Source organism: Felis catus, chromosome B4 (genome assembly GCF_018350175.1).
Source record: "Felis catus isolate Fca126 chromosome B4, F.catus_Fca126_mat1.0, whole genome shotgun sequence".
NCBI lineage: Eukaryota > Metazoa > Chordata > Mammalia > Carnivora > Felidae > Felis > Felis catus.
In genome coordinates, this window is record NC_058374.1 from 32,184,736 (window position 1) to 32,207,421 (window position 22,686).

At 37.0% G+C, this 22,686-nt stretch overlaps 1 protein-coding gene across 8 annotated transcripts in view; it reads right to left on the minus strand.

Annotated features, from left to right (window-relative positions):
• CUL2 (cullin 2) overlaps positions 1 to 22,686 on the minus strand; it is a 155,840-nt gene that overhangs the window by 69,648 nt on the left and 63,506 nt on the right. For 6 of the 8 annotated variants that reach the window (XM_006933355.5, XM_023256527.2, XM_023256526.2 and 3 more), the window contains one exon: positions 9,852 to 9,992. In XM_006933355.5, the coding sequence (XP_006933417.3) occupies positions 9,852 to 9,970 (119 nt within the window). In that variant the 5' untranslated portion in view covers positions 9,971 to 9,992. Of the gene's footprint in view, positions 1 to 9,851; positions 9,993 to 11,654; positions 12,036 to 12,231; positions 13,628 to 22,686 lie in introns of those variants that run through there. The other 2 variants (XM_045061119.1, XM_045061120.1) reach the window with 2 other exon arrangements.

The following is a 22,686-nucleotide window of genomic DNA, read 5'->3' on the forward strand; positions in this document are numbered from 1 at the left end:
GGAGGCTGTTTCCGATTCTGTGTCTCCCTCTCTCTTTGCCCCTCCCCCGTTCATGCTCTGTCTCTCTCTGTCCCAAAAATAAAAATAAACGTTGAAAAAAAAAATTAAAAAAAAAAAAAGTGAAATATTTCAAGCAATTTAGGATTCTACAGATATAGAAAGAGTAAAATACATAGCCATGCTTACTTTAAAAAGCACTGAAAGAGTTATTCATTTACTCATTCGACAAATATTTCTTGAGAATTATTAGACAGCATTGTAAGGAAAATGGTTCTTCTCTAAGAGGTTAAAATTCAGAGTGGGTTCTGGGAAATCAAGTTACCCAGAAACCTACAAAATAAAGTTTATGTAAGAATGGACATAAGCATAATATCAACAAAAGGCTATAGGATATCATAAGAAGTAGATATGTATAAGCAATTCTGAGAAACAATTTTCCTACATCATAGTACTCATCAAAATACACTGCAACCGATACACTATCCTTCAGCATTTATTCCATTAGAAGAATTGTAATATGAATAGTAATATCAATTAATCAATTAAGTTTTTGAATACCAACTAAGACCCTGCTAGGTATCACAAATGGTAGATATATACTGTAGCAGAGTTTTTAATCTGAGACAGAGGAAATGGGATCTGAATGAGACTTTAGCTCTACTAGCCAGTGATCTTGACCAAGTCTCTTAACCTTTCTGCATTGTCATTTCCTCATCTCTAATGTAAGGGTAACAAACCGTCTCTTGATATCTCTTACAGAATCTTTGTAAAAACCAAATAAACTCATCAATGTTAACATGCTTCATAAACTGCATTACTGACCAGACGTTTCAGATAAAGAACACATGAAGCAATCTGGGAACAGCCTAACTGGAGATGCAGATAAAAACTGAAAATAAGGTTAATTATTTGGGATGGAGTCAATTATTTAATATGCTTTTCTTATAAGTACAATTAATATACTTAAAATAAGGATCAGGAAATATGGCAAAATAAAAATTTGTACTTAAAAATATAGAGGTAGAGGGGCACCTGGCTGTGACTCTTGATCTCAGGGTTGTGAGTTCAAGCCCCACATTGTGTGGGGCTCAAAAAAAATTTCCATTATTAAAAAATACAGAGGTAGGATGCAGGTTCTTCCTCTTCTATAGCCCCATAACATTTTACATATTCTTCTTCTACAGAATTCATTTTTATATAATAGAAATTATTTATACCTTTTCCATCCACACTAGCCTGTTCTTAATTATCTCTGTATTCCCAGCCTCAAGGCACAATTCCTGGCACATTATAGGCATTTATTAAACACTTGGTGATGGAAGGAAGATAGGGAATCAGTATCACATGCTGTGCCTATTTACCTAGTAGCCTTACTCCAGAAAGAATAAGCAGCCCTCTCCACATGAGGTCACTGACAGGTAGACTTTGGTCAGACTTTCCCAGGTTCCTTCTAAATCCTTTTATTTTTAATTACAATTAGTAATTGATAAAATATTTTCATGTATATATGTACATATTTCTTCGGTATACTATTATACTAAACATAAACAAAAAATGTTTACAGCAAAAAAGAGAAGCAAAAATATCCATATAGTGCAATACTGCTGCGCCAGATTTTTTTGTAGAAAAAAGTACAGTATGAAACAAACTATTACAATTTTATTTTTTATTTTTGTTTTAATGTTTATTTATTTTTGAGAGAGAAGGGACAGAGTGTGAGCAGGCAGCACAGAGCCCCACGTGGGTCTTGAACTCATGAACCATGAGATCATGACCTGAGCTAAAGTCAACACTTAACCAACTCAGCCACCCAGGCACCCCTTACGATTATTTTAAATCAACTTAGATACAATGAAAATTTAAAAAATAGAAGATTAAATATAATAGCATAAAAGAACTACTTACCAACAGCAACATAAATATATTAACCTATATTACAAAAAAAGTAGAAATTTTAACATGCATCGCCTAAGAATTTAGAAATTTATTTCTATAGAAATTTATTTCTATATAAATATAGAAATTTATATCTAAATTTGTAAAAATTTAGAAATTTTACAGAAAACTGATAATAGTGTGGGGAGAGAAGAAGAAGAAAGGTATAAATACAGAAGAAAGCTGCCCTAAAATAATGTATTAGATGAGCTCCTGGATCCAGCTTGGAGCCCTCTAGGTTTGTTATAAATTCCGTGGGGAAAAAAAAGAAGTCCTAGTTCACTACATAATTTAAATCTCTAATAGTTTTGTGGTTTTTTACCATAGAGATTTATATTCAATCTCAATTAGTTATCTCAATCTTACCCTAGTAAAATCAGATATAAAAGTGTTGTCAGAAATAAAGAGGAGAGGGGCGCCTGGGCGGCTCAGTCAGTTAAGTGTCCGACTTCAGCTCAGGTCATGATCTCATGGTTTGTGGGTTTGAGCCCCACATGGGGCTCTGTGGTGACAGCTTGGAGCTTGGAGCCTGGAGCCTGGAGCCCGGAGCCTGGAGCCTGGAGCCTCCTTTGGGTTCTATGCCTCCCTCTCTCTGCCCCTCCCCCACTTGTGCTTTCTCTCTCTAGGTCTCTCAAAAATAAATAAATGTAAAAAAAAAAATTAAAAAAAAAAAGAAGTGAGGAGAGTGGTTACCTCTAGTGACTGAGGGGGTAAGAAAGTGGGATGCTAGGAGTGTTCTATTTATTGGGTCCATGGGTATGTTTATGTTATGAAAATTCACCTGTACATTAATGAGTCAGTGTATACTACACTTAAATTTAAATTTAATTTTTTAAAAAAGACTAAATTTAGCCAGGATCCAGATCAACAATTCTTTTAGCAGAGATATGGTATATTTAAGATCTTTTAAGTTCTGAATACCTACTTCAAGAAATTTCATCCATATTTGCTCTCTTCTTCCTGAAGCCATATATACACTTAATTCTAGAATACACAACTTACTTGATACTGAAAAATTAACATGATTCAATACCTTAATTTCAGCATGATATGCTAATTATGTGCCCAAATGGTTTCTATCACCAAAATTAGTATCTCAATTTATCCACCACATGTACATGTAAACAAAATTGATTAAAAGGACTTTCCACTTAGGGTAAAAGGATCTGTGCAGGGCAGGAAATACATGGAAACTATTTCAACCCATATACAGGACTTATATACTGTTTGACATCTTCAGTGAGAATGTACTTTTGCATTTTTCTTTTTTTTTTTTTTTAATGGTATCTCTGTGCTTTTTGGGTTTGTACTTTTTTTAAATTTTTAAATGTTTATTTATTTTTAAGAGAGAAAGACAGAGCTTGAGTGATGGAGGGGCAGAGAGAGGGAGACACAGAATCTGAAGCAGGCTCCAGGCTCCAAGCTGTCACCACAGAGCCCAATGTGGGGCTCAAACCCACAAACCACGAGATCATGACCTGAGCTGAAGTTGGATGCTTAACTGAGCCACCCAGGTAATCCCTACTCTTGTATTTCTTTTTAATGGCGTCCACCTTGATAAATCTTTTAATTGGTTATCTCATCATAGTTTGGGGTCTCAGTTAACCACTGTATCATGTCACTTAACTGTCTAAAATATATTCCTAAATGTTATTTTTCTCTAACCTACTGAAATATCTAACCACCCTGAAAATGTTTAGGCCTTAGGAAGAGCACCCAACTCTACCATTCAATTGTGATTTCGTTATAGACAAGGCACTTTTAAAAGACAAAAAAATGGGAAATAACTGGAGGTCAGATTTAAACATTGTCATTTCCAAAGTTCTTTTCCTCAAGTTACTCTTTAGTAATCCAGGATATAAAAATCCCTCTATTATGAACTTTCCAGTTATAAATTCACACAGTCAAAAAACAAAACTGTAGGGGTGCCTGGGTGACTTGGTCAGTTAAGTATCTGACTCCTTTTTTTTTTTTTTTTTTTAATCTTTGAGAGAGAGAGAAAGATTGAGAGAGAGAGAGAGAGAGAGAGAGAGAGAGAGAACAAGAGTGGGGAAGAGCAGAGATAGACAGGGAGACAGAGAATCCCAAGCAGGCTCCATGCTGTCAGTGCAGAACCGGACTTGGGGCTTGAACCCACCAACTGCAAGATTCCAACCTGAGCCAAAATCAAGAGTCAGTCGGCTTCTGACTCTTGATACTGCCTCAGGTCGTGATTTCACAGGTGAGATCAAGCCCTGGAAAGGTCTCTGCACTGACCATGCAGCCTGCCTGGGATTCTCTCTCCCTCTCTCTCAGCCCCTCCCCAGTTCAAATGTGTGCATATGCGTGCGCATACTCTCTCTCAAATAAATAAACATTAATTTTTTTTTTTTTAAAAAGCACACAACTGTTCCAGAGGAAAAGTTCTGAACCCTGCTACAACCAAAAGACAGTGCTGACCAGCAGCAAAACTATTTTAGTTCATTTTCTCTATTAAAAGGTGCTTCCTATGCTTGGGTTTAATTTTGAATTTTAACACTATTAATTCTGTTGTGCCGTGGGTCAAAAACAATGAGTTCTACAATGGGAATGAAAGTAAAGATCATCCAAAGCAGCAAGACACACACCATCAACCATTTTCTAAGAAAGAAGGAACACTGTATTATTACTTTTGGGGTCTTGACACTGGGCTGCAAAATCCACCTTCCTTTCCTCTGCCTCTCCTTCCCCTCAACTATCACTATCGCTGTCTTGTCTTTTCCTGTTTGGGCTCTTGCCTCCGCTTCCCCCGCCCCACGGCCCTCATCCTGTGAGTCCTGGTCCTGCTGAGGGCCACTGCAGGTGACTCTCATGAGAGACAAGAAAAAGAGGGGCACCTGGCTAGCTCATTCGGTGGACCATGCAACTCTTGATCTTGGGGTTGTGAGTTCAAGCCCTATGTTGGGTATAGAGATTACTTAAAAATAAAATCTTTAAAAAAAAAAAATGAAATGACAAAACACCTGAGTGGCTTAGTTGGTTATGCATCCTACTCTTGGTTTCGGTTCAGGTCATGATCTCACAGTTCATGGGTTTGAGCCCAGCTACTAGCATGGAGCCTGCTTGGGAATTTTCTCTCCCACTCTCTCTGCCCAACCCCTGTTCACTCTGTCTCTGTCTCAAAATAAACAAACATAAAAAAAAAAATTAAAAAGAAAGAAGAAAAAGGGAAAAAAGTGAAGACAGAAAACCAAACCCTGGTGAAAAAAATAGTTACAGAGAGGGAGGGAGGCAAACCATAAGTGACTCTTAAATACAGAGAACAAACTGAGGGTTGATGGGGGGGGGGGGGGGGGGCAGGGAGTGAGGGAGAGGGGAAAACAGGTGATGGGCACTGAGGAGGACACTTCCTGGGATGAGCACTGGGTGTTGCATGTAAGCGATGAATCATGGGAATCTACCCCCAAAACCAAAAGCACACTGTATACACTCTGTTAGCCAACTTGACAATAAATTATATTTTAAAAAAAGAAAAGAAAAAAAGAAAACCAAGCCCAAGGAAGAGAAGTACAATGGGTTCTCATTATGAAGATATAGCTTGCAGATTTGTACAGATGTGCTTTTAAGTTATTTATACTACATATAATAGGAAACAAACTTTAAACAGTGCTGGTTTAGTTTTGTTTTTTTTTTTTAAAAAAAGGTAAAGATGATCTGAAAATTGAAAATGGTACAATGACCAAAACAGTAGCGGCAATAAAAGATAAAGATCTTCTTTATTGACATTTCTGAAGAGGAAGAAAAAACACACAACATGTAAAAGATGCAGTATCTATGAAATCATCTACTAGCAAGCATGGATATAATTATTGGTTAAATGGAAAAATTTTAAGTGTAACTATAGAATCACAATAACTGAATTAGTCTGATTTAATTTGGAATAGAGTGAAAATGTTACTGATGCTTCAAGCAGAGACAACTACAGATAAAACCTTTTCCAATCTGTACAATCTAAGAATGATGGTCTACTAAGTGCCAAGGTTAGTAAGAAGTTCTCCTAAAATTTTTGTCAGGATGGTCAAGGATGGAGACGACCTACTTCAATATTTTTCAATGTAGTAAAACCTGGTCTGTGTTGGAAAACATGCCTGACAGAATATATATTAGAGGGGGCGCTTGATTGGCTCAGTCAGTTAAGCATCCGACTTCGGCTCAGGTCATGATCTCATGGTTCGTGAGTTTGATCCCCACATCAGGCTCTGTGATGACAGCTCAGAGCCTAGAGCCTGCTCCAGGTTCTGTGTCTCCCTCTCTCTCTGCCTTTCCCTGGTTGTGCGCTCTCTCTCTCAAAAATGAATATTAAAAATTTTTTTTAAAAAAGAGTATAAAGGTTGGGGCGCCTGGGTGGCACAGTCGGTTAAGCGTCCGACTTCAGCCAGGTCACGATCTCGCGGTCCGTGAGTTCGAGCCCCGCGTCAGGCTCTGGGCTGATGGCTCAGAGCCTGGAGCCTGTTTCCGATTCTGTGTCTCCCTCTCTCTCTGCCCCTCCCCCGTTCGTGCTCTGTCTCTCTCTGTCCCAAAAATAAAATAAACGTTGAAAAAAAAAAAAAAAGAGTATAAGGGGACTTGAGCATTTTACCTCCGCATTCTATCCTACAGTATCAGTAAAGCATCTTATCACATCAGTAAGCCACAACATTCTCAACTGTAAAACGGGGCTAGTAATGCATATTTCACAATGTCACTGGTAACAAATTAATTCCATACATATACATGTTGAAAGAAAAAATTACGACACACAAAAAAAATGTACCACAGTATGATTCCATTTATATATATAAAGTTCCAAACACAGAAATAACCAATAATTGTTAGGGCTGTATATATAAGCAGTTATACTATTAACAAACAACAACAACAAGGAAACAACAGTTGCAAAACTCAGAATAGTAGTTACTTCCAAGGTAAAGGAGTGGAATCGTGAACTGAGACAGACCTGTAAGTAGGGGGGAGAATTGGATTCTGGCAGTGTTCTAGTTCTTAACCTGTGCAGTTATTATGCGGGTGTTTGCTTTATAATTATCTGTTCAATCCCACATGTACATCTTAGGAATTTTTTAACATATGTACCAGTTAACCCTTGAACAACATGCGAGTGAGGCCCACGAAGCTACTCAGAAAAAAAAAAAACACGTATAAATTTTCATTTCCCCAAAACTAAGCTAATACCCTACTGTTGACTTTGCCTCAAGTGAAACATAAACAGTTGGTTAACACATATACTGTATTTTATATGTATTAGATATAATATTCTTACATAAAGTAAGCTAAAGAAAAGACAATCTTATTAAAATTGCCAAGAAGAGAAAATACATTTACAATACCCTACTGTATTTATTTTAAAAAAGAAATTTATAAGTGGATACACAGAGTCCAAACTTGTGCTCTTCAAGGGTCAACTGCTTCAGATTCTGTGTCTCCCTCTCTCTGCCCCTCCCCCGCTCATTCTCTCTCTCTCTCTCTCTCTCTCTCTCTCTCTCTCTCTCTCAAAAAAATAAACATTAAAAAAAATTTTTTTTTAAATCACGTACTATCACACATAGTGATAACACAAGTTGGGGGAGGCTTTCCATTTTCAAAAGATTAAAGTTTTACAGCCTCTAAAATTTATACCTAAGAAATCTGAGGGTCAGAAGTCACCTTATATTCTTAAACAAAAATAATAGGGAAAAGGTGAGATTTTTACTTCAAAACAATTAGTAACACAGTCCTTTATTTTCCAAAATAAAATTTAAAGTAAGAAATTCCATTCTTAACTTTACCATTTCTGCAGCTTTCTGTAAAGGGAGGAGAAGACAATTCACACACAGGTCAAGAATAACTGGATGAATCACACAATAAACATCTTAGAAATAATAATGACTGGACGGGCACTTTCCAGAGAAGTTGGGTATTTCTAAGACCAACTCCTTTCTCTGTTTATTATTTTAGTTGAAATAGCCTTAACACTACCTATGTACTCATCTAATGAAATCTCATTAACACCCAAGTGGCCTTTAACACTTGTTCCATTTTATTAAGATCCTACGCAAAAAAGAAAAAAAACAGATTCCTACCCAAAACCAATCCATGATGTTCTACGAAAAAATTAATTCAATAATAAGTACTTCAAAGGCAGAATCTATATCAATTATCCTCTAGATACACTGGCAAGCATAGGAATTAGATGCTGAAAATCTCATATTCAAGTCTGTGCTCATTCAATTACTACCTGCATGAGTCTGGGCAAGTCCTTTAATCTCTGAATATCAATTTCCTCATCTGTTACATAAAGACAATAATTATATCCGCCCCACAATCTGACAGTCTTGTTTGAGGTACCAAGTAATATAAAAACATCTTTGCAAACTATGAAAGCTCCCAGGAACATTACCATCATTTTATTTATCTTAGTGCCTAGAACATAGGTAGCCTAACAAATGTTTCTTACTAACGACTACAACTGTAATGAAAGAAATGGTTTGCTACTGGTCTAAAAGAACTTCGCTGTTCTTGTATCAATATTCAGCTTAATATAAAAACTGAGTTAGGCACTGAGAACAAGGTGAATCACTGTTATAAAATCCAAGCTTTTCTAAAGAATGTATGCCTACATAGAGAGGGTAGCCACCCCCTTAGACCCAGAAGACAGCTAGAGAGGGCAGCATAGAGTTTGAGAACTCTGAACCTCCACACACATTCTGGTTAATACCTTCACATTTCAATTTCCCTTTCTGGGGAAAGAATCTGGTTTTTACAGTATCCACCCAGTCGTCAAGGCCTCCTTCAGGGCCCTGGGTTACTGCCATGCCATTTGGACCCAGAGACAACCAGATCTCAACCCGATCCCTTTTCTTTACCCTGAGACATGACATGTGTGGGGTTTCCTATGATAAAAGACTGAAGCAGTTCAGGAGTCTGACAGTAAATATGTTCCAAAGTACGTATGTTGCCCCCATGCTCATCCAGCCTTGGGCCCTGGAAGACACTGCGTACAGTTGGTGAGACTGCCATCCACAGCTTTGCCCCAGATACCTGTGGCCAAGGGTTCCTAGAGACCCCTTTAACCTTCCAAATACCAAGAAGCTGCAGTATTTTAATATTTTAGAGTTTTTTCTTGGTGCCAGAGTTTATACCCCAAGTGCTGGGGTAGAATAGTAATTTTATATATATTTGTAAGTAATATATATTATGTATATATTTTTAAAAAGAAAAAAGCTGTCATGTAGCAATGCAGGACATCAGGGTTCAGATTGTTCTAGGGAAACCACAAATTTGTATTTTCATATAAAACTGGTAATTCATAAATGTAAACAAACCAATTAAGAAACATATTTCTAACTGTCAAGTCATTAAACTTGCCATTCACTACCTAGAACACTCTTCTCCCAGGTATCTGTATGACTTGCTCCCTCACTTTAGTCTAGTTCAAATATCACTATCCTCAGAGAGGCCTTCCAAGACTATCCCATCTAAAAGAGCTGCCATACTCTAATCATTCTCCATGGCCTTACCCTGCTTGATTTTTCTCCACAATATTTATTACTACCTGTTAGTAGAAGCACTGGCATTAGATTATTTTAATACCTGTTTATTGTCTGTTTCCCTTAGTAGAGTGAAGGGAAAGTGGTTTGTGTTTTACAACTGTGTTCCCAAAGTCTCAAGCATACCTGCCATATACATAAGTGCTCAATAAGTATTTGTTAAATGAAATGTTATCAGATTGCTGACTGCCACATACAGGTGATGAACTTAGAAATGTAAACAATACATTTGAAAGTAGTCACAAAAGCATAAACCTGTTCTCACTTTTCAACAAGTTTGTCAATTTTAGGACATTTATCAACGTTCACTGATACAGTTATTGATACAATATCACTATCAATACAAGAACATTTATCAATGCCACTAAAGGATACGAGAAGCGATCGTTCCATGTTGCTCTTTCAACGTATTCCAACATGACAACAGCTTTGATTGTCGTTAAAAGTTTGTTCCATGTCTCATCAAAATCTACTACTCTTGGTTTCAAAGACATTGTGCAAGTTTAGTGTTGAAATCTGTTAATTAAAAACAACAGTAATGTTAGCATGAATTCTACAGACAAGTTAATTGTTTTCAAAGCATCGCATAATTCAAGAGCATGATAGACAAAAGGGATGAGAACCTAGCACATAGTAAAAAGACAATAATCTTTTCACGACTACCCAGATGAGGAATTACATAGAATATTTACATTCATTACAAACTCTGGGAAATGGAAAGCTTTTACTACAAACTGTTTATGACCAAGAATGTTGTTCCAAAGATTTAGAAGCCTCACTTAATGTGTTGAGGAAAAAAAGGCCGGACTGTATTAGCCAAAACGCCAACTCCTCATGAGAAACTCATCATGAGAAATATGCAAGAGACACTTAATAAAAAGGTTTTGGCTCCAAATCCTCGTGTGTGCTTCTTAAACTGGGGAACGAGGTAGTATGTGGGGGAATATGAGAAGACACAAGAAAGTAAAAGGGTTTATTTTCCCAGAGCACTAGTTTAGGCAAAAGATTAGGGGAGGAAATTTACATTTCTATCAAAACAAATGAATTGTAGAGTAGAACGCAAAATTTACATGAACTTAAAGATTTCTTTTTAATGTATGGATTTCAAAGACTAGCAGGGCCGCAGCAGAGAGCTGAGGCTCCATCTTAGACTCTCGGAGTATCCAGTCCCATTCTCCTAATGAAAGCACAGCTCTAGCATGGAACCTCTGGTTCAGGTGACCCTGACCTGCCTAGCAGCAAGCTAAAAGATTCCTTTTGCCTAACAGACAAGCTATACTCTACAAGTTAGCTGGTTTCTATAACAGAAGGATCCTAAGGTTAGCTGGCTCAAGTGCTAGATTCCAAACGCTTCTCAATATCACATCAGAAAAACAGAATTAAAAGAGACCTCTTTTAAAGTTAAATTTAATTGCTGAAGGGAATACTTTTCTGACACGTGTTTTAACACACTCCCCAAAGTTTTCCATTATGACTGGAACTGTGAACACCAAGCTAGTCTGTAGGCAAGGGCCAACTAAGGAGGAAACCCTTTCTCTTATCTCCCACTGTAGGAGTAGGAAATCAATGGGGAGGAGGGGAAGAAGCATAAAGAAAAGGAAGAGAAGACAAGGGGAGGAAAGTAGGTACACAACCGGAGATGGCCCTAAGCCCTTCTTACACTTGTTCTGAGAAGAATCCAAGGAGTCCAAAGAGACTTCAAGGAAGAGAAAGAAAAGGAATCAGTAAGAAACCAAACAAAATTCAAGAGGATATGTCACACTGAATCAACATACCAAAGACTAACCACTGGGCTTTATTTAAACTTCTGGTACTAACCAGAATGGATAAACAGTAATCTGTGAGAGTGAGAGGGAGGGAGGGAGGGAGGGAGGGAGGGAGGGAGGGAGGGAGGGAGGGAGTGTGTGTGTGTGTGTGTGTGTGTGTGTGTGTGTGTGTGTGTGCTGGGAAGGGGTAGAGGAGAAATGGGAGGGCGGGGAGAACCTAAATCTCTAACCTTAACTCCTTGCCACTCTTATTTACCACATCCTATCCGACTGTGTTCCTGAATATTTCTTAAATCCATCCATTCCTGTGTAACCCTATAAATGCTCTGGGATGAGAGCCTTACCAACTCTAGTTTGTATTAAAATTTCATTCACCAAATAAATAATAACTTAATATTTATATGGTACTTACTAAGAGCCAAGCACTACTCCAAGTGCTTTACATAAACTCATTCAATTCTCCGAATCATCTGATTAGGTAGGTCCAACTCTTTCCTCCATTTTCCAGATAAGAAAAGTGAGTCAGGGTGATTAAGGCTAAGAAACCCACTTAAGGTCACAGCACTACTTAATGGTGGCATCAGGAGGATTCAGACCTGTGTTGGATCCCATGCTCTTAACTGCTATATGCAACTATACTGCCTAACTAGCATCTTTGGTGAATACTTAAATACTTGCCAGGTACCATTCTAGCCTCTGAGTATATACAGTGGTCAATAAATAAAATTCATGACCTTCAGGGCACCTGGGTGGCTCAGCTGAGTTGGGCATCTGACTTAGGCTCAGGTCATGATTTCATGGTCTGCGCTGACAGCTCAGATGTGGAGCCTGCTTCAGATTCTGTGTCTCCCTCTCTCTCTGCCCCATCCCCACTTGTGCACGCACATGCGCATGTGCTCTCTCTCACAAAAATCAACATAAAAAAAATTTAAATTCATGACCTTCAAGGTCAGAATCTCAGAACTGACACTCAAAGACAAATTACCTACCTAAACCAAAAAGTTGACGTCACTCTTGTACTCACAGCCGCTTGATATTTCCCACTATAGATAGCACTAAGTTTAAGCTCATTGACAACATGATTCTATGATTTGACCTTAGACTAAAGCCTCTTTCCAGGTTCCTCTTCTCATGGGACTCCCTTCCTTAACATCACAATCCAGTAATTTCTCTCTGCTTAGAGGTCACTGAACACAACAGGCTGATTCATATAACCAGCCTTTACATTTTGTTTTCTATACCTAAAATTCTTTTTCTTCCTCCCTCTTTCTACCCATTCATCTAACTCCTACTGATACTATATAGCCTTGGTTCAGTATATCTGCCTTTAAAAAACTTTCTTGGGCCCATTTAAACCAGGTTAGGTGCCCTATCTTACGTATTACATGAGAATTCTATGCTTATTTCTATTAGAGTATTAACCAACCTGAACTATAATTATCTGAGTATTTCCTGAGGGTAGGGCCTATTTTCCAACTGTATATCAAAAAGTTGTCAATGTTCCCTTCATAACAGTTTTCTTCCCTTATAAAAATGGGACATACTATCCACTGCTTGTAAATTATTTTAATGGTTGCATAGATTGCCTTTTAGCTTCATTCAAGTTTTGATTCAAATGAATCATAGTGCCATTGACTTCTCTTCTGAGGCCAACAGATTTATGGTAAAGTGGGATCATGTGCAGTGATAATCCATACTTAGACAGAGGTCAAGGTGAAAAAAACACCAGCCTAGTGAAACATACTAGAAATTCATGAACCAATAGCTGAAAGTATGCTAAAGCTGTCTATTAAATTCTCTGCTTGTGCAATAGAAAGCTCACATAACTAAAAAAAATCTAAGTTCTTTTGTTTTATCTGAATTGCTTACATGATAATTTATTCATTAAGAATTTATGTAAGAATACTATAGAGCAAATAAAGAAACAGGGCCACAATCACTGCACTATTCTCCTACATCTTCCAAGCTGTCTGGTAACTCATAAAAACAAGTAAGAGTCTTCTTCATCCCTGTGCTCTACTAGGGACCACACCAAGGTCCTATGCCTGACAGCCTGCCAGGACCATTTCCATCCCCACTCAGATTATGTCCCACTGAGTATCCACAAAGTTCAAGTGTCACATTACCACTTTAGCTTTCTTCTGAGTTCCACTCATGCAATGTTAGGATTTGCAACACTTAGGCAGTACATAGGTACCATGCCTAAGGCCCAGGAGTATTATGAGCCCTAAAAACAAATCACAGGCTCCAAATAAAAAAACAAAAACAAAAACAAAAACAAAAACAAAAAATTCATGTGTCATTTTATTTCCAAATAACATCATCAGTATTAATTATAGTATCTGTAAACTTTTCATTGCATTTGAAAACAACTTATAGACTAGATTTTCTCAGAGAACCACTTCTTAATATGTATTATCAATAGTAAATTTGGGGCGCCTGGGTGGCTCAGTCGGTTAAGCGGCCAACTTCAGCTCAGGTCATGATCTCGCGATCCCTGAGTTCGAGCCCTGCGTCAGGCTCTGTGCTGACAGCTCAGAGCCTGAAGCCTGTTTCAGATTCTGTGTCTCCCTCTCTCTGACCTTCCCCCGTTCATGCTCTGTCTCTCTCTGTCTCACAAATAAACGTTAAATTAAAAAAAAATAGTATATTAAATAATTACAAAAATTATTTACATAATTATAGTTATATGATCCAGAAATTCCACTCCTACATATATACCCAAAAGAAAACATGGCCACACAAAAACTTGTACACATATGTTCACAGCAACATTATTCATAAAGGCAGAAATTCATAATTATTCATAACTCAAATATCTATCAATACTTAAATGGATAAAATACATTATATACATAAAATGGATCATTCTTCCTCAATACAAGAAAAAGAAGTATTGATAGATGTTACAAAATGGATTAACCTCAAAACCATTATACTAAGAGAATGAAGTTGGTCATAAAGGCAGTCTTCAGAATGCCTTCTATGCTATATATGTTATATATTCAAGCATTACTAACCTTCAACCTACAAGTCAGCAAATCCAGACTGTAGGAAACTACTGGATAATCAGATTTCTTCAATAAACTATGCACACAGGTAAGAGAGAAGAGAAAAAGAGAGAGGGAGAGATATATGGAGGGGGAATTTAACTAAGACTAAAAAGCACATTAATCAATCACAGTATGAATGACTTTGTTTGGGTGCAGATTTGAGGTCTTTTACATTAAATTATGATACCCCTGGAAACTTAGACAATGATGGGATATCTGATGACCTTAAAAAATTAATTTTTATAGTCTTTATAATGATAATTTTTTTAATGAAAGTCCTTATCTATTAGGGTCATATTCCAAAATATGTATGAATGTAATGAAATTCTGAGATATGCTTCAAAATTAATAGCTTGCTTATGAATTAATAATTGTTGAGAATGAGTGACAAGTACCTGAGGGTTTATTTTACCATTTTTTTGGTATATATTTGCAATTTTCCAAAGGAAAAAGGTAAAAATCCTCCTCCTCAACAGCATTAATAGTTTCATAAACATGGGGTAGGGAGCACATAAAAGAAATAAGAATACTTAAAAAAGAAAAAAGATATTAATCTAAGTGGTCCAACATGCAATCAGTATGTATCTAAGAAAATCAGAATGAGAGGCAATCATCAGAGAAAAAAATATCCTAGAATGAAGAACATGAGTTTTCCATCTAAAAAAGATCAACACAATACCCAGAATATTTAGTTTTAAAAATAAACAAGAGGCACCTCTCTTTGACATATTAAAAGACTAGGGATGAAGAAAAGATTCCAAAAGTTTTCAGAAAAGAAGAACAGGTTACAACAAACCCTAAGTTGGAAAGTCTTTAGATTTATTGATAGCAACGCTGGAAGCTGGAAAGTAATATAAAGCAATGTTTTCAAAATTCTCAGGGAAAATAAACTAACCACCTAGGATTCTCTATCAAGAGTGATATCAATTTACTTCCCATCCAGTCTCTTTTTGTAGGAAAATAAAAAATATATTCTATCAGGAGGAAATGAAACAAACAAACAAAAAAGACTTGGGATCCCAGAAAGAGAGGGATCTAACAAAGGAGAAAGGAACAGGAATTTTTCAGAATAGCACCTATGCAGATTTTAAAAACAATCTGCCCAGGGGCACCTAGGTGACTCAGTTGGTTAAGCCTCCCACTTTGGCTCAGGTCATGGTTCATGAATTCAAGCCCCATGTCAGGCTCTGTGCTGACAGATTCGGATTCTGTGTCTCCCTCTCTCTTTCCCTCTCTCTCAAAAATAAATGAACATTAAAAAAAATTTTTTTAATAAAAAAATAAAAACAATCTGTCCAGATAGACACAGAAGAATAAAGGGCTCCAGGAGTGTTATCCCCAAGAAAAGGAGAAACAGGAACTAATAGACTATCTCAGGTGTCAAACAAACTTTTCTTGTAAAAAAAGTAGAAAGTAAATATTGTAGACTTTGAGAACCATTCAGTCTCTGTTACAACTACTCAATTCTGCCACTGCAGCACAAAAGCAGCCACAGAAAACAAGTAAATGAATGAGCATGTTTGTATGCCAATAAAACTTTACTTATGAAAAACAGGGAGAGGGAAAGATTTGGCTCCTGGGCCATATTTAGCCTGGGCCCTTCCCTCCACACCCTCACTCTCATTGGGTGCTATGTTTGGACACAGAAAGAAGCTGGCAGCTCTGGTGGAGAATTTGGTGGCAATTTAGGTGCATTACATTAAAACGTAAACAAAGGATTAAGTAAAGACTTCCTAGTTAGGACACAAAAAGCCTGAATCATATCAACGATGTAGTGTTGTAGGACACAAAATCAGTGTATAAAAATCTGTTGCATTGGGCCACCTGGTGGCTCAGTCAGTTGAGCAGTCAACTCTTGATTTCAGCTCGAGTCTTGATACCAGGGTCGTGGGATTGAGCCCCGCACTGGGCTCTGCACTGAGCGTGGAGCCTGATTAAGATTCTCTCTCTCCCTCTGTCCCTCTCTCCCCAGCTCATGTGCCCTCTTTAAAATAAAAAAAAAAAAAAAGTTTTATTTCTATACACTAATAACTATCAGAAATAGAAATGAAGAAAACAATCCCAATTACAATTGCACCAAAAGAAAAAAAAAAAAATACTTTGGAGTAAATTTAATCAGAGGTGGAAGACCTGTACACTAAAAACCATAAGACACTGAAGGAAAAACTAAAGAAAACAAATGAAAAGATATTCCATGCTAAAGACACTCCATGTTAAAATGTCCATACTATCTAATGCAATCTACCAAGTCGATGCAATCCCTATCAAAATTCCAATGGCATTTTTTTCCCACAGAAATAGAAAAAACAATGCTAAGATATATGGAACAAAACAATAACACAAACTCACATATACAGAGAACAGACTGGTGGCTGCCAAACATGGGGAGTGAAGGGTGAGCAAAATGGGTGAAGGTGGTCAAAAGGTATAAACTTCCAGTATTAAATAAACAAGTCCTGGGGATATGATGTACACACATGAAGACCACAGTTAATAATACCATGTTACATATCTGAAAGTTGTTGAGAGTAAATCTTAAAAGTTTTCATCACAAGAAAAAAATGTTTTATAACTATGTATGATAACTGATGTTAACTAGACATACTGTGGTGATCATCTGGCAATATATACAAATATTGAATCATTATGCTGTAAACCTGAAACTAATATGTTATACGGCAATTATACCTCAACAGAAAAAAAAATGAATGAAAAGAAAACGAAAAGCTGCAGCCTGGGAGAAAATATTTTAAGACATACCTGGCATAGGACAGATACACACACACCTACACACACACACACACACACACACACACACACACACACACACACGCATGACTAGTATCCAGAACTCTCAAAGAAGTCTATGTAAAGAACTCTCAAACTCAGTAAGAACACATACAATCTAATTAATAGCGAAAAGACCCAAAGAGTTCAGAAATACTGATGGCAAATGAGAACATAAAAGAAATTCAACATCATCAGTCATTAGAAAACTGCATATTAAAACCTCAACAAGATACCACTATACACCTATTGGCATGGGTCAAAAAACCTGACAGAATCAAATGCTGATGAGGATGTGGAGCAACAGAAACTCTCATTTGTGCAAGTGGAAATTTAACATGAAATAACCACTAGGCAGCTTCTCTTAAACATGTATCTTTTCATTTGACCTAGTAATCCCATTCCTGAGTATTAGAAATAAAGGGAGACATTTATAAAAAAGCCTAAACACAAATTTTTAGAGCACTTTAATTCATAACTGCCCCAAACTGGAAACAACCCAAATGTCCATCAACTGGTGAAAGAAAAAACAAAATGTGGTGCATCCACACTGTGGTATACTATTCAGCAAAAAATGGAACAAATTACTGATATATGGATGAGAACAGATGATTGATTCTCAAAAGCATTAGCTAAGCCAAAGAAGAGATTCATTAGACTACCTATTGTAGGATTCACTTTACATGACATTCTGGGAAAGGCAAAAATAGAGAGACATACATCAGATCACTGATGTCAAAGGCTCAGTAAAGACTACAAAAGAGCAATAGGAAACTTTTGGGGTGATATTAACTATGATGGTAGTTACATGACCATATAAAATTATCAAAATTCAAAGAATTTTTTAGGGTAAATTTTTCTAGGTGTAAATTACACTTCCATAAACTTGACCCCTCAAACTCAAGATGTCCATTCTTCTGCAATATTCCACATCTCAGTAAATGACATCCTCATTCACTGAATTCATCAAGCCGGAAATTTTATTAGTCATTCTTGATTTCTCTCTTACTGTTCTTTACAAATCAATCCAATCAATAAGTTATTCCAACTCTACCTTCTAACCACTCTTGAATTCATCCGCTTCTTCCCATTCCCACTGATAACACCTTAATCCAAACCACCACCTCTTACCTGGCTACTGCCATAGTTTCCTAAGTGACCTGCCTATATCCTTTTTTGACGCCTTGGTACATGCCACATATCATGGCCAATGTAAGCTTTCTAAAATGCAAATCTTCTCATTTCATACCCTCTGCTTAAAATTCTTCAAAGACTCTAACTTAAAATCTTTAGTATGTATCAAATATTTTACTGTTTAACAAAAAATAAAACTCTGTGCTGTCTTTTTTTTTTTTTTAAATCAATGTTTTTTATTTATTTTTGGGACAGAGAGAGACAGAGCATGAACGGGGGAGGGTCAGAGAGAGAGGGAGACACAGAATCGTTAACAGGCTCCAGGCTCCAAGCCATCAGCCCAGAGCCTGATGCGGGGCTCGAACTCACGGACCGCGAGCTCGTGACCTGGCTGAAGTCGGACGCTTAACCGACTGCGCCACCCAGGCGCCCCAACTCTGTGCTGTCTTAATTTGATACTCTGACATCCTTCCCAGAAAATTTGGTAAATATTTTACTAATATTCTGAAAACAAAAATTTTTTAATCAGTTACCAGTTCTAGGAGAATAGCTAGGCAACCTAAGATAAAGAGAATAAAGAAATAATCAGGAAAATCACATAGATAGGCTATCTAGATTTCTGACAGAACTGTTCTAAAAATCTCAAATTTTAAGTTTTTCTCCTTACTACACATACTTCACTCCTCAGAACACTAAAAGGTGACCTGTCACTAGCCTTTCCTTTCTCCTGAGAATCTTAACTTTCCAGTAAGTTTTAGGTTTCTGAGGCTGAAAGAGAGCTCCAAAAGAACATGTTACTGCCCAAACTATGATGTGGTAACATAGCCTGACAAAATTCCTATCCCTAAAAATGTTTTAAAAACAAATTTACTAATAATAACAGAAATTTAAAAAAAGATATAACTTTGCCAAGATCAGATGGATTTTAATTTGAATCAATATTGTTCTTCACTTAGACATTTTTCATATAAAGAACTAATTTGGATAATTACATTTCAGCAGGTAAAGCAGTTAACAGAATCTCAAAACATTGAATTTTAAGTATAGAACTGAGGTTGGTACATAACTGGATAAATATTTTATTTGAAATATACACTATTTTAGTAAAATGTATAACCATGTTTAACATCTTGATGAAGGTGACTGTAGCTTAACTATTGATAAATGCTTTAGTGTGCCACATTTCAGCTGACTTCCAAAAGTAGGATTCATCAATAATGTAAATAGCTAAACACTTAATATTATGGCTCTCTTTTTAGTAAAAAACAAAACTACCAAATGATGACTTTTTATTTCAGTATTGAAATACAGGCAAAAATTTGACTATTCCAAATATTACCAATAAGATATAATACTGGGGCCTAAATTAATTTCAGGTAAGTCAATATACCATATAATTTTTTTTCGGTAAGCTTTATGCTCAGTGTAGAACCCAATGTGGGGCTTGAACTCACAACGTATCAACACGAGTTCAGATCAAGAGTCAGATTCTTAACCAACTGAGGCACCCAGACGTTCCCATCATTTGTTTTTAAGTTTTTAAGGTTTATTTTTGAGAGAGAGACAGAGCAAGAATGGGGGAGGGGCAGAGAGATGGAGACACAGAACCCAAAGCAGGTTACAGGCTCTGAACTCTCAGCACAGAGCCCAATAAGGGGCACGAACCCACTAACAGTGAGATCATGACCTGAGCTGAAGTCAAAAGCTTAACAGACCGAGACACCCTCGCGTCCCCATAATTAGTTTTTTAAATGACATTTAGCGGGCTTACAGCAGGTTATATTTGAATTAATATAATTAGAATATAACTAATTATAATTAATACAAATTGAAAGAAAATACTTTAAAGCCTAATACAGAGCATTATTAACTTTGGAATATTTTCCATTTCCATAAGAAATGCTACCTCTACTACACACTGACTAAAAACACTACTGTTGTTTCATTTAAAAATAAGCTCCAAGATTCATCTAAACAATTTCTTCTTACTCTATTCAAATGAGAGAGCCATTAGATAGAGCGAAGAGATATCTTTATTGTTTGGAGACATGCCGTACAATGCTTTTTGTTGCAATAAGATTTGATCCACAGAGCTCTAAGTACTCTACAACGGTCATTTCTGTATGTTCAAAAAAAAAAAAAAGGAGGAGGAAGTGGGGGAAAAATAATAAAGAGAAATACAGTAGTCTCTCATCAATCTTGGTTGGCAAAATGTAGATTGCAGGAAGAAAACCCATACGTCTCAAATAAAAAAAAAAAAAGGAGGAGGACAGTGGGGAGAAAGGGATATATTTATGCTATAATAAATAAGTTATAGAAGGCAAGTGCTTCCAAAGTAAATCCACCTGACCAGAATTAAAGACCCTTCTTTCCTCAATGAACTTGAAATTCTCCCGCAAGTCAGTATAGACTATACTCTTTTTCAAGTTTTCACATCGCTCTTATCAGCATGAAGTTTAATGTCCTTTTTACTTGCTTTCTCACTTTTTTCTTTTCTTAATAATTTAGGCAAGGACTTTAAGACATCAACCAGCCTTAAAAGAAAAAACAAAAACATTCTCGTATACCTATCTCAAATGAGTTACAGAATGTGAATCTAACTCCCTCATGGGTAGGCAAGCTCAAACTGGCATGCATACTAGACAAAGCCATTACCAGCCAGCCTTTTCACAAATAATTGCAACATCCAGAGCACAATTTTTCCTAGGCCTGATCTCCTACCCAAACATTGAAAAGGATTACCCTAATCACCCTGTCTTTACACTACCCAAAGACTTGCAGTATTTATTATCCTATTCTTTTGAAAGATAAATCATATCTATTTTAAAATATTGGACTTAAATTTTTTTCACAAATACAAGGATTAATAGTAATTTGCTTTAGCCGAGTTTTTTGTTTGTTATGGGTTACATGACTTTTATGGAGGAGGGGAATCACATTCTGAACAGTTGCTACTGGTTTATTATTGGCTGTACTAAAATTCAGAGTCCTTGCTTCACCTTCCAATTCTTACCAACTTTATTTATCACTATTTCTCAACTGGTCCTTTTTTCCAGACAAATTAATGTACTTGCAAGCTCCTGTATATTAATTCCCACTTAAGTTCTGGCACAGCTATAGAAGACACAGACATGGGAGAATAAGAAAAAAGTGATACAGGGGCGCTTGGGTGTCTCAGTTGAGCATCCACCTCTTAATTTAGGCTTAGGTCATGATCTCACAGTTCATGAGATGGGCTATAAGTGCAGAGTCTGCTTGGGAGTCTCTCTCTCTCCTCTCTCTCTGCCCCTCCCCCCTCAAAAATAAATAAACTTAAAACAAAAAAAGAAAGAAAAGGTGATACAGCTATGGCAGATACACATCAGCTTTGCTGACCACCACCTCCTGTTTAAAATCCCCAACACAGCTTGAACAACACAACCTCTTACCATCCCATTCTTTCACTTAAGTGTCCCTTAAGGTAAAAGAATAAAGACAATCCAACATAGCAAGTTGTAAAAATAAATGACACCATAATGACACCAATTTTCCCATAGGGGGACACTAAGCAGGATGTACTTTGCCCATTCTTCACCACCATCGTAACACCTAACTACAGGGTTGTTAATAACAATAATAATAGCAAACCTTTATTGACTGCATATGTTCCAGAAATGATGCTGTATACATTTTATACATTATCTAATTCCTCAGAATAACCCAAAATGGCTATTATTAGAAACTACAGTTGGCTCGGAGCAAGTGGATGGATGATAGTTAAGCCTTCTACAAGAAGGCAAGTAGCACCTAAAAAGTCAAATGTCTCAGTGGTGGAGGAAGTTTCTGCTAGATGTCAAAACATAAGAAAGAGGGGCTCCTGGGTGGCTCAGTTGGTAGAGCATATGACTCTTGATCTCAGGGTTGACTCTTGTGGGTTGAGCCCCCACACTGAGAGTAGAGTTTACTTTAAAAAACAAACAAAACATGAGAAAGAAAGAAGGAAAGGAAGGAAGGAAAATACTAGACTCAAAAATGAAAGGGTGTGGGGGTGCCTGGGTGGCTCAGTCAGTTAAGCAGCTGATTTTTGATTTGGGCTCAGGTCATGATCTCATGGTTCGTGAGATCGAGTCCCATGTCAGAGCCTGCTTGAGACTTTGTCACTGTTTCTCTCCCTCTCTCGGAAAAATAAACAAACATCTAAAAAAAAAAAAAATTAAAGGGTGTCAATCAAGAAACTATTCTGTCAATGGCAATGTGATCCTAGACTAGTTACTATTTCATTTTTTCCATCCGCACAACATAAAAACAGTATAGGGGCACTTGGGTGGCTGAGTCGATTAAGCATCTGACTTTGGCTCAGGTCATGCTCTTGTGGTTCATGAGTCCGAGACCCGCATCAGGCTCTGTGCTGACAGCTCAGAGCCTGAAGCCTGCTTCGGATTCTGCATCTCCCTGGCTGTCTGCCTCTCCCCCACTGATATTCATTCTCTC